General features: G+C 37.0%; 1 protein-coding gene across 1 annotated transcript; it reads right to left on the reverse strand.

The window, feature by feature from the left end:
* Positions 1-2,834: 2,834 nt before the first annotated feature.
* Positions 2,835-10,547, reverse strand: LOC103938287 (kinesin-like protein KIN-14L). Its single transcript, XM_048576388.1, has 19 exons — positions 10,418-10,547; positions 10,238-10,314; positions 9,742-9,899; positions 9,401-9,547; positions 9,058-9,313; positions 8,145-8,248; positions 7,919-7,990; positions 7,388-7,489; positions 7,178-7,252; positions 6,852-6,933; positions 6,650-6,745; positions 6,380-6,553; positions 6,186-6,292; positions 5,652-5,995; positions 5,302-5,552; positions 4,888-5,051; positions 3,732-4,705; positions 3,404-3,579; positions 2,835-3,296 (listed from the first exon to the last, which is right to left on the reverse strand). Exons 2-19 carry the CDS (start codon positions 10,302-10,304, stop codon positions 3,220-3,222), a joined length of 3,426 nt encoding a protein of 1,141 aa, XP_048432345.1. The 5' UTR covers positions 10,305-10,314; positions 10,418-10,547; the 3' UTR covers positions 2,835-3,219.
* Positions 10,548-18,957: the final 8,410 nt, after the last annotated feature.

An 18,957-nucleotide genomic window follows, 5' to 3' on the forward strand; every position in this document is an offset into this window, starting at 1 on the left:
ATTAACCGATTTCAAGAACCAAGTACCTTGAGTGCTATTGACAAGAAAGTTGATTAAACATCTACTTTTGCCATCCGACCATCCATCCGACATAATAGTGCATCCATATCTCTTCCAAGCTTTTTGATGTTCTTTCATCATACTTTGTACATCATCAACTTCTTCTTTGAGCATCCAAGTTCTATATTCATGGCTTGTAGGAGCATCAAAGCTGGGACCAAAATTGGACACCAATTTCATTGCATTAACATAATATTCATTGTTTGCCGCATTGAATGGAATGGCACTAGTGTAGAACCATCGGGCAAGTGCTCGGGATGCTTGTCTTCTTTTCTCTTTTTTGAAAGGTGTATTCAACGTGGTTTGACGAGCTTCCGATGTAACATACCTATCAAGTGGTCCCCTTGACCTAGGTGGTAGAAAAGAACCGGTTTGTTGTGAATGTGTGGCACTCGCACTCCCACTCCCACTACTTACATATGCTGTACTTGTTGTGCCCATATCGACACTTTCACTTTCTTCTCCACCACCACGACACAACTCATGACTAGCTTTCCTCTTTTCTTTAGTGCCCATAACATTAGCAAAACATTATTCCTTCACATTGGGTGGGCCTTTTTTACAACTTATCATTCCTCCCGAACTTACACCTCCCAAGTGATGTTTGAATCTAGAAATTGAACCCGTGCATTTATGGTTACAAAAAACACAATAGAAGTGCTTAGTGACAGGATCCAAATCTTTTGTCCATTGCCAAGCAAAATCTTTCTTAGAAGAAGAAGCCATATTCTTCAATACCCTAAACAATAAACAATAGATGCATGCATACAATTAATGAACCAACAATTTATTAATTAATTTATAGACCAACAATTTCCAACAATTTCGAACAATTTATTAATTAATTTATATACCCCTCTAGTGCCAATTTCTAACAATTTCTAACAATTTATCTAAGTGCCAATTTATGGCACACGGACACAATTTATGGCAGCCGGTAGGAGCATTAAATTTATGGTATAAGTGCAAAACAGTTTATGGCAGCCACACAGACAAATAAAACTGTGGGCTGTCCCCTGTTTTCTACTCTGCTTCTCTCTCTCTCTCTCTCTCTCTCTCGCAGAAAGCCTTCCCCAGAAAATGCAAAACCTTCCCCAGAAAACTATTAACCCCTCTATAGCAAAAGTTGCAAAACCTTCCCCAGAAAATAAATCCCTAATTTCAGAAACCCTAACCTTTGGGATCTTGCTGACTGCGCTGAGGCTGGGCTGATGGTGCTGAGGTGACGGCGGCGGGGTGATGGCGGCGTGTCGATTGGACCGGTGTTCTGAGCCTCTGGGCTTCTGGCGCGCGGGAGAAGAAAAAGCAACAAGGCAGAAGGCAAAAGGCAGAGGCACAAAAATGGGATCGAATTCGAAGGTATGGTATGAAGACTGAAAATCCTTACCCAAACAACGTCGTTTTGGGTTTGGATGGTTGTTTTAAAAAAAAAAAAAAAAAAAAAAAAAAAAAGGTCTGACAAGGCGTCCAGACGCCTTGAGGCGTGCCTCCGCCGCCTCGGCATCTCCGGCGAAGCATTTCGCCTACTCCAGCAAAACTGAGGCGTTTGCCTCTCCGCCCAGCCTCAAGGGGGCCCTAGGCGCTCCCCGAGGCGAGTTCTTTAAAACATTGATTTAAAATTAGAGACTCATTACAAGAACCGTTAATAGAATTTTATCTAAATAGTAAAGACAATGTCAGTTAGTTAAGGAGTTTGAGTTTTTTTTTTTTTTTTTTTTTTTGATATAGGGATATATTTACACTAAGAGGTGCGAGAATAAATTAGTTTTGGACTAGTCATCTACGAGATTCAAACATAAAGTCTAATAACAATAATCAAGGAATTTTTCAATGCATAATTGAAGCTAGATGGAGGTAGGCGACGAGTTGATTCCCTCCTCAATTCATACAAATATAGAATTAGGATACAAGTACGTGCTCGTGGTAAGTGTGAATTGTACTGGTTGAAAGAGTTTTTTTTTTCCTTCTTCTTCTTCTTCTTCTAAATCCACTTCGTTTCAAGTTTAAATCCTCCCCCTCCCCACTATAGGGAAAGAGCACACTATCTAAGTCACATTATACAAAATATTAATCTAGATACCTAGATCATGCCTTTTCTCTTGGGTTCTTAAAGATGTCAAGGATTTTGAAGACTTATACTAATTTAATGCACATGTCCAAATCCCTAAAAGGTATACAATACACATTATGGAAGTGTTATACCACATGGGCTTTGGCCCCTTTTTTCACATTCAAAAAGGAAGTATTATATTACACATTGTGCAAAAATCAAGTTCCAAGTTGCAACCAAAATTAAAGGAAACACATATTGGAAGTGGTGTTGCCCAAGAAAATCATCTTGAAAATTACTAAAGCTTGTAAATTCTTGGAGGAGTCGTGCCACTTGACCACAAAAATGAAAACAACAACAAAGTGTTGATGTTCGTTTCACTTTCAGTTTTTGGTTTCCATCGTTTTATATAGATAAAGGGAATGTGTATGAAGGAATGAGGATTGAAATAGTGAATGAAGGGTGGAGGGAGGGAGGGAGAAGAGACTACTAAACGAAAATTGTAATAAACAAAACTAGAAAAGATAACCCATTCAAATTTGATTTTAGTTTTCATTTTTAGGGTATTCTTCCATGTATATTTCTTCCGGCTCCTTCCCACCATTCTTCCTTCACCTTTGCTCACCCTTCTTTTCTCCATTATATTTTTCCTCTTCCTAAAAGGGAAAACTAAAACAAAAAGGAAATAATTATCAAACGGGCTTAAAAACGTGGACCTTTTTTTTATTAGGATGTGTGAGAGAGTTATCATTTCCCTAAATCAAATAATAGTGAACCGAGCAAGACGAGAACTTGGAAAATGAACCACTTTTTATTAACAGAAATTCACAATGCGGATCCAAACTAGGTACTACAATTACAAAGAGGATCATCACTTGACAATATATGAAACATTTGGTAGCCAAAATTGGGATCTCAAGTCAAGTAGATCATGTTAGCTTCCCAAATACTCAGAGGTCCATTGAAGCATTCTCGGAATGCTACACACAAATCAGTAAGCTTTGAGCCAAAGCGTTACCGAGTCTCTTTCAGGTGATTGCCGGATTATGACGGAATTCAAATGCTTCGAGTCAAAGCACCACATAAATTTTCACTTTGCATCAAATGATCTATAGCCACCGCTTGTTACTTTTTGTTGATGAACGGACTGGCGGAGGTGTTTTGGCATTTCTGTTGTCCTTTGCACCTGCAAAAGGAATCACCATAAGAAACTCAAATCATAGATGAATATGAAAGCTCTAACCTGGTAAGATTGTTCTAGAATGTAATGAAGCTTGTATAAGCTTTACGTACTAGTTTTGCTTGGCTTCCCTTCTAGAGATGATCGTCTGTCATACCCTGGTGGCGAAATGCCTGTTAGTGATTGCCTCCTCAGAGTTCTTGCACTATTTGTTACCGGTGAATTTGCATCATTTATATTGGTTGCGCATTTAACACTTGACTGTGCTTCCACCAAACTTTGCTGGTTCCTGCAAATTTAGTGGGGATTTATGTTCATACGTGTATGTCATGTTTGAGGCATCATAACAATGTAAAACATATGTAATGTATAGAAACCAAAAAATAGCGAAATGTCCTAGACTATCAGGAGAACAAAATTCAAAACATGAGTTTCACCCACCTCTTATCAGAGCCATTGATCAGTTTTCCAATAGTCCGCAGGGATTTCCTTATCTGAGACCCTTTTCCACTTGTGCTACTTGTCAAATTAGGTGTCAGGTAATCTGTAGAAAGGGTGACCTTACTTTGCATGACAATCTGTACCTCATTTCTGGAATGCTTTTTTGGTTCGGGTGTTGTTGGTAGCTGAAAGGGACGAACTTGTGCCTTGTTATCTGCTTTTAACCCTTGCTTCTGATAACTACCCATCCTTGGGCTGCGAGGAGCCATCTTTGGGCTACGAGGAGCCTTGGTCTGAAGCTCAGGTGTCGTTGGTCTCTGAGGAGGAGGAACTTGGGTTCTACTACCTGGTTCCAACACTCGCTTCTGATATGTAGCACTTGCTGGACTTAGAAGATTCCTGGGACGAGGTTCGGGCGTTGTTGGTTTCTGAAGGGAAGGAACTTGTGTTCTACTACCTGGTTCCAACACTCGCTTCTGATATGTAGCACTTTCTGGACTTAGAGGAGTCTTGGGACGAGGTTCGGGTGTTGTTGGTTTCTGAAGAGAAGGAACTTGTGTTCTACTATGTGTTTCTAACACTTGCTTCTCGTAGGTAGTGCTGGTTGGACTTTGAGGAGCCTTGGGACAAAACACTTCTAATGTGGAATCTCCATTACTGAAATGGCCCAACGGGGTAGTGACTGCTGCTGCACATTGAAGTTGACCATATTCCTGCACTGCCACTGCCTCAGACGTTAGGATTTTCCCCATGTCATGCGATATATGCAGATTATCCTTCTTAATTGATCTTGGACCTTCCAAGCTCAATCTCCTCGAATGAGTTGGAAGATAAGGGATTTTTGCCTTCTCGGTTTTCACAGTGCTGCAACTTTCAATGCTTAATCTTCTCAGACGTTGGGGAGTTCTCTCAGTCATTGTTCTTGGCACACACTGACCTTCTTTGTTTGCTAATGCCTTCTTAAGACTCTCAATCTGAAAAGTTTGAAACATGACGAAAGTGTTAACGCGTAAGCATAAACAATTACAATGTTTTGCTAATACTCTAAAGTTTCAGGATGAATTTAGATAGAACAATTGACCAATCCAAGTATAGAGAGTAAAACAGATTTGTGAAAATATAGGCAGAAAAAACCAAATTAATAAAATTTGTTCACCTGTTCTCTGAGTTTCATAACCTCACCGCTCTCCTTGTTTGAATGAGCAGCACCAAGTTCAACGGTGGAAACCCTCTGTGCAAACTTCAATGTACTGATAGTTTCACTGAAGGAATCTTCTTCTGGACTAACATGGGCAAGCATTAAAGTTTTAGCATGTCCACCTGAATTAAATAGCCAAAGAGAAGGTTGAGTTAGTTCAGCGCACAGTATATCAAAATTTAATTGTTAAAACTCCTCGAGAACAAGCCTCAAGTGTTCCATTTGACCGATCATATTGTGGCATCATTTCAAATCCAAGCCAAAAGTTAACCAAATTCCTCACCCTTATAATGTGGCATGATATTGCTCGAAATCCAATATAGCAAGATTGAATAATAGACAGAAATGCTGAATATTCAAGAAATTACAAACCTAAGGAGTCTTGCAACAGAAGTGTGAGTTTGCTGTTTCTGTAAGGGATGTGAGAATTCTTCTGAGCCAAGGCTGCAATAACATCTCCTAAACATGAAAGAGACTTGTTGATATACTGTGCCTCTTTCAGCCTATCTCCTGTAACTTCAGATTTGTCCACTCTTTCGCTTCCTGCAAGGTCAACCAAATGAAGGCAACTACGTAGAGTACCTCCAGAAGTATCTTTTCCATGGACATGGACTGTTAGGACACTGCAGAGACACACCAAAGACCATCAGTGGGCACAAAATAACTGATATGGCATGATAAGAAAATGTCTTATAAGAGAGCCTCAGGTCCTAAAAACTGACCTATGGGAACGGCTACTGCGGCTATTGATTGCGGTCGAACTGACCATACGATTCGTCTCACCAAATTTCATGAGGTTCAGGACATCAGTAGTAGACTTCACTGAATGCATTGTAGCACCTGGGATACTCAAGCCATTATCACCAGCGCAGCTCCGTATCTCTAATTTGGCAGTGGATGAATCTTCTGCAAGAAGGTCTCGTACTTGTTCATTGTAAATTTCGACCATTTGGACATGAATGTCATAATCTATGATATCCTTCCTTTTGTTTGACATTTGGAACAAATCGCTGAGAGCTAGATAATTAATCCCCATATCCGCGGCTGACCCACCTGATGGACCACTCTGTAAAGATATATAAAAACTTGTGTTAAGATACATAATGTACATACACAAATCTGATGTGTCATTTCTTATAATATACAAAAATGCTTGCAAGCAGATGAGAACCAATAATAAATCACTCCTTCCCTCCTACATAAGTCTAAACCTTACAAAACATTTATCAAACTGAAATCTCAGGCTTGTATCTTACCATGGTATGTGTTTTACCGGATCCAGTTTGACCATAAGCAAAAATGCATACATTGTAACCATCCATCACAGACCTGATCAGTGGTTGAGTGTCCTTAAAGACCTCATCTGTAAATGAATGTATAATAGAGTCAGTATGCAACAGATCGATGCTGAAAATAGATTAAAAAAAAAAAAGTTTTGATCTAAAACTACCTTGCCTAGCAGTTGGACCAAACACTCGGTTGAACTGGAAGACTTTCCTTCCATCCTTTTGGGGTTTTGCAGGGTCCGAGATCACAAGTGACCCGTCCTCTCCAATAAAACTTATTACATTTCCAGATTCATAACTGAAGGAAGGCCTAATCCGGCAGTAAACTCGAATATTACCTGAAGCCGTTTCAACCAAGATCAGATAACAATTTTTTGTAGTTGACTTAAAATACGATAGCATAGCTAACACTTTTGTTTGGGAAAAGTAGCAACCTTTCAAATCCTGAACCATGTTGTATAGCTTTTGATTCTCTTTCACCACCTTGTAATACCCGAGTGCGGCAGTTGACAACTCCTGCACCTGATTAACTGAAACCACAAAGAGCACAAACAGAATTCACTTTTAAGAAATTTATGTGCATTTATAGCTTTGTAAAAATGCACAGCATTAGGACATTCTTCCATCAGCACATACCCAAGCATTTCAAATCTCTATTCAATTGTGTCTGTAAGTCTTCAAAGTCCCGTTTTGCACTTAACCACAAGGCCTTGAGATCCTGGAAATTGAAAATCATACATTGCCATTTCCAAATTATTATAGCAGGAGAAAATTATATAATAAACTAACTGTAATTTCACTTAAATTGAATTTTTATTTGACCAACCCGGAGCTCTTCTTTAACTACTTTGTTATAACTACATTGTGGGCATTAGTGTTGTATTATGATGGAGATTCATATAAGCTAACTTTGTACTGAAAATTTAATAGATTTATAAGACAGTAACATTATAAACACATACCACAAGTTCTTTCTCTTGCGTTTGGAATAGAAATCTGTGGTTGCAGTTACCCTTTCTTAAACAAGCTCTGCAGCTCTATTTGAAAGAAAAGATAAGGACACTTCAGAATTTAGTAGGAATTCAAAAATCTGAGTGCAATATCCAATACCATAAAGCATCAGAGGCAATACCAAAATAGATAAAAGTGCTTCTAAAATATAATATACATACTCCGGAATTTCCAGGAGCAGATGACTCCTCTAGAGGCATAGCTGTTGAAAGGCCAGTTGATCTCCTTTTTTCTTTCAAAGGGTCTTTTAACTTAGAGTTTAACTGTTTGTACAAAAGAATAGTGTCAAGTTAAGAGCAACTTTGTGTAAGTAAAAACATTGGCATAGTATAGAGTGAGCAGGATTGGGGGAAGGGGGAGGAGGTCTGATCTAAAGGAACATAAACTTAACCATTTCAAATAGCTATACTAAGTTCATAAAAGAAGTCGCAAGATTATGCACATTAGGTGATGCAGAAGGAAATCCCATTTAGATATCAACAATATCCCCGAAATACCTCCTAGACTGCAACTTCATCTTAAATTTCACCCATTATGTATTATCATTATGAAAAGAGGAAATAACAGGGGATACCCTCTACATTTTATTTGACTCTATCTGTTTAACAAGATTAACACATCATCATACTTTTGCAATTTATTTACGAAGAGAAAATAATTGAAGAATCTCGTAACACTCAAATCAAACAAACCTCTGGAAACTTCTTCTGTAGATGTTGCTCCAAACAACTTTTCATGATTCTTTGAAAGAGGCTGACTGCATTCTGCACAGAAGAAGTTGGTTAAAATAGATGAAAGTTGATTTCAAATCTAATCCATATTCCAGTATTTGTTAACTGAATCAGAGTAACATTCTTTATTTCAAAACATAGAAGGGTAAAAAGAGAGAGAGAGAGAGAGAGAGAGAGAGATCATTACCACATCTCCACTATGGTAGGAAGCAAGAACATTGTCATCAATGTTTTCCTTTACGTCAACCATAGAGTCAAAAAGTAACTTGACAACAGATTCTACGGAATCCACTGCATCACAATTAACAGAAAGACAAGAGTTAGGGAGAGAAACCGAATACCATTACAAATATCCTAGATACCAAGCTGTGGATTCGATATAAAATGATTGCCCTTCGGAGCAGATGTGAAACATACATACCAACAGATAGAACAAATAGAGTTTTTTTTGTATCATTCAATAATGATCCTTTATCTTTAACCCTTACCATCTGATAACCACAAAACATACAGCTAATGTACTATATAGCCAACCATCCTGGAAAAAAATTGTATCAAAACTTGAATAGAACCCTAAACCTCGAATCTTAGTGTTCCTGCAGCTACATCAATGAACACATACATGATGATACATTGCTTCTTTGAGGTTATATATTCAATACTGATACTTCATTATTAATTTGGGGCATCTAGAAGTAACCATGGCATATACAGGTTTCACTAAATAGTAAATACCATACTTGGCTTAGAGGAAATTCTCATTAACTTTCTATTCTACGTAGTCCACAATCCAAGGTAATCTTTTCATAGCATAACATGAAAATAAGTTAATGTACCAAGAGTCTAGGTTTCTTATGAAATCCTACTATATATGCTTCTACATCAATCAAAGAGTTTGCTGATTAATTATATTATTATTCGTTCAATGTTCAATATTTCTACTAAAAATATCAATGTTCCCTCAATGATGATCATAACAAATATCAATATTATGCATATGTTATTAATTTAAGTAATTTCTGTTAAAAGTTTCCAGTTCAGGTATGGATATAAACTAAACTCCATTTACAAAGTTCTCAAGAAAGAGAAATCAATAAAACCTTCAACTTTCTGGTTGTCACCCTCAACTGGTGGTTGTCTCTCACATACGGCAGACATATCCAAGTGCATGCAAGAATCTGATGGGACTACAGTTGAGGCCCTTGAATGCAGTCTATTGGCAGAAACCATAACTAGAGGAGATTTCACATATTTAGTAAATCCATTCCCATTGCTCATCTGCTTCCACTCATAATACGATTTAAGGGCTAAAACACAGTCAACAACCTTGGCTGCTGACCCTGCCTCCATTGCATCCTGAGATGACAAATATCAACAAATACAATGTGAAAATGCAGTAGTATTGACATATACATAAAATACAGACATGAGCAAGTGATTTACCCTTTCGAGGTTAGAAGCTTCAAAAGCAGGCAGCTTCAACTCTTCCACAGCGACCAGAAAGTTACGGACATTCTCAAAGTACTGATATGCAGGCAGTGCTTGAGATTCCCGACTTAATGATTGCAAAGGCAGTTGGCTCTCCACAACCTTAAGTAGTAATGATTATAAATTAAAAAATGGGGTACAGTAGTTAGAACTGGATAGATACCAGAACATATGCCCATTTTTACTATTGTAAAAACGAATCAGCAATAAGAATCAAACATATCATTTTACTCTACGTTCTTCGCTTCGTCAAACAAACAGAAAAAAAAAGAAAGTCTGAGATTGAAACGTGATACCTTGGGCACTGCTCCTGGTTGAATCTTGTTGATAGCATTGCACAGGATCAGACCATTTCTCAAGCAAGAAATGAAGTCTCTCTCCGATGGCTGTTTTGGTACGCCAAGTGGACCTACCAGGCTTTCAAGCCATTCAACGGCTTGGAATCGCCTCCAAGCTGTCAAAGTTACCAAATTCAGAAATTAAAGAAAGTATTACGTCCCTGTTTGTTTTCTGAACATTTATGGAGAGAAAATATTATAAAATCCTTGATCTTCGTAATTTACAATCCAAGAAATTAATCCACAATTCAATTGACTCAAACACAACCGAATTACAATTAGTTGATGAAATTTGTTCAAATCTTGGAAACCCAATTACTATTAGTTAATTCCACAAACAATTCCAAATTTAAATCCTTTTTTCTGGAAAATTCGAAATGAAAATTTCAATCCTGACCAAGCAAACAAACGAATTGAAAAATCAAAATGCAGATGAATTAACGCTTCAACGTGCCTGCTTCTTCTGCTTTTCTTGAAGCCCTTGCAAAATCATGCAATCCAGTTCTTGCACTGTCCTCCATTCCTTCTTTCCTGCAAATTAACGAGAAAAAAAAACATTCAACCACATAACATTCCGAAAGAAAAAAAACACACAAAAGTTGATGACAGAGAGAGAGAGAATTCAATAACATACTCGATAATATTTCTGGGTTTTTCTGTAAAACCCCGAAAACCCAGAATCTAGAGAGAGAGAGAGAGAATAGCAGAGAGAGTCTAGTATTGAAAATGCAGCATTCTTGGGGTTCTTGGCTTTCGGGCTAAAGTAATACGAATCCGGACCCGAGGCTTCGGAATCCTAACGTTTAATTTTTTTGAATTCAAATAGGTGGGGATGATCGCGACCGTCTAGTAAGAAGACTGTTTGACCTCATCCAACGGATGGGGTCTCCCAGAAATAGAACATTTTGAAGTTCGGGTTCTTGTCGTACTGGGCCTCGGGTTTGGGCTTCTGGGCTTCGGATTGCTACGAGAAGCTTATGACAGTTGAGAATCATACATCACGCGCGTGAACAGCACGCTCTTATTTCACTCAGTAATCAGGGAGTTGTGTTCAAACGCAGTATCAGTCGCGTGTTGCATTGGTTTGAAATTTTTTTTGTTTTATTTCTTCCTGCTATATTGATTAGTGGGTGACTGAATTTTTTTATGCGGGTTAAAAGTGTGTAATTGTTAACACCAAAAACTTGGGGATTTGGGAGGATGGGAGATATCAAATACCACCGCTTTCTTGGTTTTAGGACGATATTGGATCCCATCAATTTGATTTTTTCTGATTCTCGCTGAGTTTGACATTTCAAACTATTAATTCAGGTATAATTTATCGGAATTGGATCCTCTCCGAGGTAACCCATCGGGATTCTCCTAATCGAGGTTAGTGAGCTGTTAGAGTTATAATTATTATAACTTGTAAATGGTCCTCTTATTTATAACCGTTGGATAAAAATACAACGGCCTACTAACACCTATTAGGAGGATTCCGATGGTTTGCCTCGGGTAGGACCCAATTCCTAATTTATCACAGTTATTAGTACAGTGGGCAAAAAAAATACTAACATATCCAACGGAAATATTAAATTCAAAGTTAAGAGACATGCAATCAAATCAATTAAATTTGAAGGTAGAAAAAAGTTTCAATTGATTTTCTAATCCATTTTCTCTTTCTACATGGATTGACATAGAAATTTTTGCTGCCAATTTTGATATATGAAAAAAATGTGTTGTCAATTAATTTTCTAATTGAATTGTTATGTGGGTTCCATATCAATTATGAATCATGAAAATTTGTTTAATTGATTTCTTTTTTAAGAATGTGCCGTACAAATATTATTATAGCAAAAAAAACCATATGAGCTGTAGGAAGAGAAAATCTGATTTTGCCACGTCTATTATCAAATTAACATTTAGTCATTCGCTAAATTAAATCAATATGAGCAATCTGTTTAAGTTTTATTCTAAAACATGAGTAAATTACATTTTACCACTTCATGTTTGAAGTCTATTGTAACTAGGGTTGGGCACGGGCCGGCCCGGGGATTACATTTTCTAATATAGGAACCGGACATTACCCGGCCCGGTTGAAACGGGCCGGTTAGGGTTGGGTCCACGGGTCCCTTTTTTTTTTTATTGGTTGTTTGAAAAAAAAATTGTACAGATTGCAATCTGCACAAAAACTGCACAGATTGCAATCTGCACAAAACTACACAGATTGTAAACTGCACAGATTTGAATTTTGCACAGATTGCAATCTGCACAGAATTGCACAGATTGCAAACTGCACAGATTTGCATAGATTGCAACTGCAGAAAGTCACATACTGCATTTATGCAGATTTTGCACAAATTCACCATTATTCACATCCAATCTAAATACAAAGTCCAACATCCAAGTTCATAGATTAACAATACATCCAAAATAATAATATTACATTTTCCAACATCTAAAAATCAAATCAACATACAAAATCTCCGAAAGTCCAAGACATCCAAATTCCAAGAATCAAATAATCCAAAACAACATAAACATGACATCCGCAATAAATTTCAAATTATCATCCGAAACCACATCCAGGTTCCAACGCACAAGTTCCAACAACAATCCTCATTGAATCTGTAAGCAAACATAGAATACAAACATAACATTTTTAATGTCCAACATCATATTATCTATCCTCATTCAAATTGAATTATTGAAATTTAAAGTTTATTCATTTGAGTTTAAAATATTACCTCAATTCCTTTTCCTTTATTCGTTCGAGTTGCTTCAATTTTAGGAACACTTGATGAGATGGTTGAACTTGTAGATATAGTATTTGCTCTTTTTCTTTTATATTCTACAACAAAAAACAAACGTTAATTGTAAACCAATTAATATAAAGTTATAAACCAAACTATAAAAAACAAGATAATTACCTTCTTCACACTCTTGATAAAATTCAAGCTCTGCGGGACTTGTTTTATACTCAATGCTGCCAATTGGTTCACTTCTTATCCAATTTTGAAGGCACATCAATGACTCCACTGTTTGAGGAAGGAGACATGATCTACAAGGGTCAATTACTCTCTTTCCTCCACTAAATGCACTCTCACTGGCAACTGTTGACATTTGAATTGGCAAGACATCTTTCGCTATCAAAGCAAGTGTGGGATATGTGCTCCTCCCTTTCAACTTCCACCATTTCAAAACGTCAAATTGTGAACCATGTGGTACTTTCTCTACAGTGTCAAGGAGATACCTATCCACCTCATGTGCAAGCACAATATCCTTGGTGTCTTCTAGTTCCTTCTCCCAATCATCCATGATTTGACTAAATATCATTGGATTTTCTGTTGGCACACTAGAAGATGATTGTTTTACCCTTGAAGAAGAAGTGTCAAGAACTAAATCTTCTCTACCCTTTTGTTGTGTTTGTGAATCGAAAGCTTGACCAGCATATTCATCACACATTGTCTTCAACAATGTCTTCACTTGATTACTTTTATGTTCAATCTCTTCTTCAAGAAGTTGTAATTGCTTTCTACACAAGTGCATGTAGTGCCTCAATTTGAACCTTGAGTCTAAGACAAGGGCAATTACAAATATTTGATTAAGGGACTCAATTGAACCAAAATACTTTCGATATTTGGCTCTCATGTTGAATGCCATATCACGTAGCACTAAATCTGCAGGTCTTCCAGTTTACATATATTCAAGCAAAAGAAGTTTTTCAATCTCGTTTTCCACAACAATGACATCATGAACAACTGTATTAGATGTGGGATACTTACTTGCACTAACTTTTAAAGTTACAAGATAGAAGACCTTCAAAAATTTCATAAACACTTCTGCACTATCCCAATCTTCTTCCTTAGGTGGTCTAACCCTCCCTTTACCCGCCACTTCTTCTCCTTCATCATTAAACACCTTTTCACTAAAATAGGTGGTGTATATATTGGCTTTATCATCTTTGATCATCCTTTCAAATGCTTTTTTAAACTTCAAGCAATATTCTAGCATCATGTATATGCTATTCCACCTAGTAGGCACATCCACAACAACTAGACCCTTACTATCCAACTTCTCATTCTCCACACATTTCTTAAAATAACTTAACCTTCGGGGACTTGATCTCACAAACCGCATGACATTTCTAAGAGCATCCACACTTGTATCTAATCTTTTCAACCCATGTTTCACTACCAAGTTGATAATATGAGCTAAGCACCTCACATGCATAAACTTGCCATTCATAATCACTTTACTATTAGGCCATTTCTGCATTTTACGAACAATATACTCAATTGCCACCTTATTAGCCGATGCATTGTCAACTGAAATGCACATTACCTTTTCAATCCCCCACTCAACCAAACATTGCTCAATCATCTTCCCTATTTCTTTGCCTTCATGACTTGAAATCAAACAAAAGTTTAGAATCCTTTTGTGCATATTCCAATCATCATCCACAAAATAAGCAGTTAGCACCATGTAGTTCAAATTTTGCACACTTGTTCATGTATCAGTACTCAAGCTCACTCTATGATTGTGTATCTCCTTTTTTAACTGATCTTTCATGCTATCATACATACTGAATAACTCCCTCACGAGAGTTCTCTGAGATGGAACATGCAATCTAGGCTGGACTTTGCACATCATCCGCCTATACCCTTCACTCTCCACAATACTAAAAGGTACCTCCTTGATCACAATAAACTCAATAATACCTTCCACACTTTCTTCTTGGCTCCACCCTTTAGCAATAAGCATGTTTTTGACATCCCCAGAAGGTCTAGAACTGCCTAGAACCTTTTGCAACTCATCAATTGTTTTATATGACTTGCAATGTTTATTGATATGTTTAATGTAAGTACTAGTTCCACCCCACTAGTATCACATGCAAAAAGGGCGTTACAACGGTTACACTTAGCCTTCAATACTTGTACCTCCACCTTCTCTTTCTTTCCATCCTTTTCTACTTCTTGTATTTCCGAGACGATACACTTAGTGACATGATCCCAAACCCAAGATCTCTCACAAGAAGTTCTCTCTAGTGAAGCTATTATAGTTGGTTGTTTTGTCTTTGGAATGGGTGGTGCTTTTCTTTTTCTGGAGGATGAGCGGTTTGGGGGAGGCATTGATGGTTTTGACAGTGTGGGTTATGCTTGTGTTGGTTGTGGAGGACATGGTGATGTAGTCGTAGATGATGCTACATTAGTACTACTAGGGGTACTTTGACTTTGAGATTGAGACATTATGTAAAAATCTGTAAAAATTAAATAATGGAACTATATTCATTAATCAAATAAAATAGCATAATCTCCATGTAAGCATAATCTACACATTATACATAATTTAAACCCAAAAAAGCATAATCTCCATGTAAATAAAATAGCAAATAATTACTATTTGGGATGGGAAACAATCACTCTCTGGGATTGCTCTGTTTAACATATAACATTATATATATATCAATATAACATGTATATAAACAGATGGGTAACATATTGCATTGTGTGTATATAATGTAATCTTTTCTTATACCAAAAAATAGTTGGCAAATGACACGTTCAACCTGCAGATATAAGTTGTATTCAAGTTTATACCAAATTCATATAACATTTCCAAGTAAATTCATACTTCGGTTCGGGTCGGGGACCCGTTTCCTCAGCAATTAGGACCCATCCCACCCTGCAAATAACATGGAACCGCCCCGCCCCGTTTCAGATTTTAAAAAATAGGACCCGCCCCGTGCATGCCCTGAACCACTTGGACCCGCCCCTAATTGCGGGTTCAGGCCCCGTTTGCCCACCCCTAATTGTAACCTGATACAACATATTCAAAACATCACTTTCATACCTCAAGTATTATTTTATTTCAATATAATACATCCATTACATTTTCCATCCATTAGTTTGTTAAGAGCTGACGTGGCTGTCAAATTTGTGCTACGTGGCAATTTTTTTTTTTTTTATGCATTTAAAATTTTATAATAATTTATCCTATTAATATATATATATATATATATATATATATATATATCCAAACCCACACCCAGATCCTCTTCCTTCTCCCTCACCTCTCTGCAACTCTCGCCCTCTTTTCCTCCATCTCCACCTCCCTTTTATGGTGTTCCTCCCCCTCCTCTTCCTACCCACCTATCACCCTTTCTCCCTTCTTCGTCCAAGCCATCTTCCGCGTCTGATATCCCCACCCATCTTCCTAGGCCATCTTCCACGTTTTCTGCAATTTCTAGGGTTTCTGATACCTTCATATGGCTTTCATGGCCACATCGTCTTCCTGATACTACACCTGTAGCCAATCTATTCAAGTTGGTTCGGACCCAATATTCAAACCTCTGCCCCGAGGTTCATTTGATCCCCTACCTTGCCTAACTAATTGTGCCCACCGCTCACCTGCAGTTCATACCAATTAACATTGTTGTCTGGGCTTACGTGGGGAAGTTTGTCTGAGCTTACATGGAGAAGTCGGGAGGTCTAAGTCTAGTGGAGGAGATGGCGGTGGGAGCAGCGAGGGAGGGTGGAGTCGGAAGCGGATTTTGTTGTGGTTAACAGGTTTTGCGAGAGATTGTGTTGGGGTTTGTGGTTTTTTCAGAGAGAATATGGAAGCTAACTGGAAATTTCACAATGCATGAAGGATCCTTTAGTCAAAAGCAGAGTGAATTTTAGCCACAAAGCGGGCACACTTTCTATAAGCTTATTGGTTGGTCAACAAACTTAGGTTTTGTATTGCTGTTTGGCTTGATTGGATTGCGATGGGAGCAGAGAAGTGTGGATTGGGAGAGGTTTCTAGGTTGGTTTTTTTTTTTTTTTTTTTTTTTTTTTTTTTTTTTTTAAATAGGATCAATATTATAATATTTTTAATGCATAAAAAATTATTATTTTTTGCCACGTGGCACAAATGTGATAGCCACGTCAACTCTTAACGGATTAATGGATGGAAAATGTAACGGATGTATTATACTGAAAAAAAAACTATTAGATTTTGATATGTAAAATATAATGGAATCAATGCAGACAGTATGTCCTTAAGTACTAAGGTCTAGTAATATTTCTCATCCTTTGTAAATGAAAGGTATTAGGTTTAATTATCATTGAAGGCCAAAACGACCCAAATTTATTTATTTATTTATTCCTTTTTTTTGAACAAACGATATTATCTAACTAAGGGGGAAGGGGTTGGCTTAGCCTTACAATGGGCTAGCAATAATGTGGTTCAAATTGGTCTTTGGCTAGAATTAAACATAAGACCTCTCACTTACAAGTGAAGATGAATACCACTAGACCGTAGTATTAAGTGGCAATTCGACCCAAATTATTATGTCTAACCCATTGTGTGCCTAGTCCAAATCATACATTTCGTATTTAAAAAATGTAGTAAGTTTACAAATACAATAAAACCTCTATAAATGAATAATGTTGGGATAAAAATTATTATTTTAGAAAGGTGGTTTTAAATCGATAAATGAATAATTTATTAATTTAGTGATATATTAATATTTATTAGTTTATAAAGACTTTCTTGCTTTGTTCATTTTTTAAAATAAAGATACATGTATGATGTATCTTATAAAACAAAGACAATTTAGGGTATTAAAAAAATGATTATATATAATGCGTGTGTGTGCAAAGTTAGTTTTACGTAATGATTTTATTGGGTTTCTTTTCATACGTTATGTGTACAAGAACATATACTTTTCATATGTAAACTAGTCTCAACATAAGTTCATTTTGATACAAAATTATTTCAAAAACTAGCTAGTATTATTTCATGGTCATATATAATTAGATATATTTTTAGCTTGAATTGGAGAAGTGTGATTATATGGGATTGATATGATATTTTTACCAAATAAGGATGAGTTGGCAAGTTTGTAATCATTAGGAGTTAATGATTGGTGATTATTCACCTAAAATGAAGAAGTAGGAGTCTGGCATTGTACCTTGTGGCAACGTCTTGGGGTTAATAGGAGTGCTTACTCATGAAGCTATAAGGATATCAATCATTTGAACAATATTCTCATACTCTATCAAGCTTCCAAGTTCTCCAATGAGGTGAGAACATGTGGTTTTGAAGTGCAAATGAAGGCTGTGTAATATCCAGAAGTAGCAACAAGAGATATGATTCCATTCCATATAAATTAATGAAGGAAAAGAGCCAAGGAAGAGAATAACACACGGGAAAAACAAGAAGAAAAACCTCCTCTCTTTCGCAGACCGCCCCTCATTTTTCTATTTACTTTACATTATAAGGCTTTAAACCATCTTTTATTGTATTTGTAAATCCTCCGTCTATAGTGAAATAGAAATACAAACACCATCTTAATAGACATAGCCGATTTGGTGAACTACTTAAACGCGGAGTACGATTATTTTATTACTAGTTTTACTCAACTCTCTACTTCTTTACTCTCCCAGCAAGAGCTATGAAAACACACCACCATTCGATCAAAAATAGTTACTTGTGCAAGTCGATTTATCGTGAACTACAAATGAAAGGAAGAAGACAGCATTAGGAAGCAAAGGAACCAAAAATGGATTCTCTTGGTCATCATCACGTCAAGCTCACCATGGACCACCCAAGTCCTTATGTTTCTATCATCAACTTAATCTTATCTATCATGGAACAAATCTTTACAAGCCAAAACCATGAAGCCCACATATCATCATAAGCTACCATCATTCACCCTCAACACCATCAAAACCTCACCGGCAAGTGGTTCGATGTGTCGTCATGCCACCATGCAACAACTGCTACGCTTGGCTAGTCACACTCACCAATGACAGCCATGATGAACAAGACGATGGATGAGAGCCACTCTATATGAACCACGTTGGAAACCTATGAAACTCAAATTGGGTTATGCATCAATATCATAATAGCGATATTAGGAAGAGTGAAGGAGACAATGGAAAGTCATATTTTCCCATTTATATTGTCGTTAGCTATCAATACTTTATTATTGGTAGTCTAATATTATTTGGGTTACTAATTAGTTTGATTTATGTTGCTTGCAGGCTTGTTAGAGAAAATGTGATTATTGATATCTATGTGAACATGACATATACATATGCATTGCAAAGCAAGAAAGAGAGTTGAGTTGTGTAAAGTATTTGAGTTGTGAAGATATTCAAGGGCTTGAGAATGAATATAAAACAATGAAATCTTGTATATATCAGG

The sequence above is a fragment of a genome, unplaced genomic scaffold (genome assembly GCF_019419815.1).
Source record: "Pyrus x bretschneideri cultivar Hongxiangsu unplaced genomic scaffold, Pyrus_bretschneideri_v1 Contig9, whole genome shotgun sequence".
NCBI lineage: Eukaryota > Viridiplantae > Streptophyta > Magnoliopsida > Rosales > Rosaceae > Pyrus > Pyrus x bretschneideri.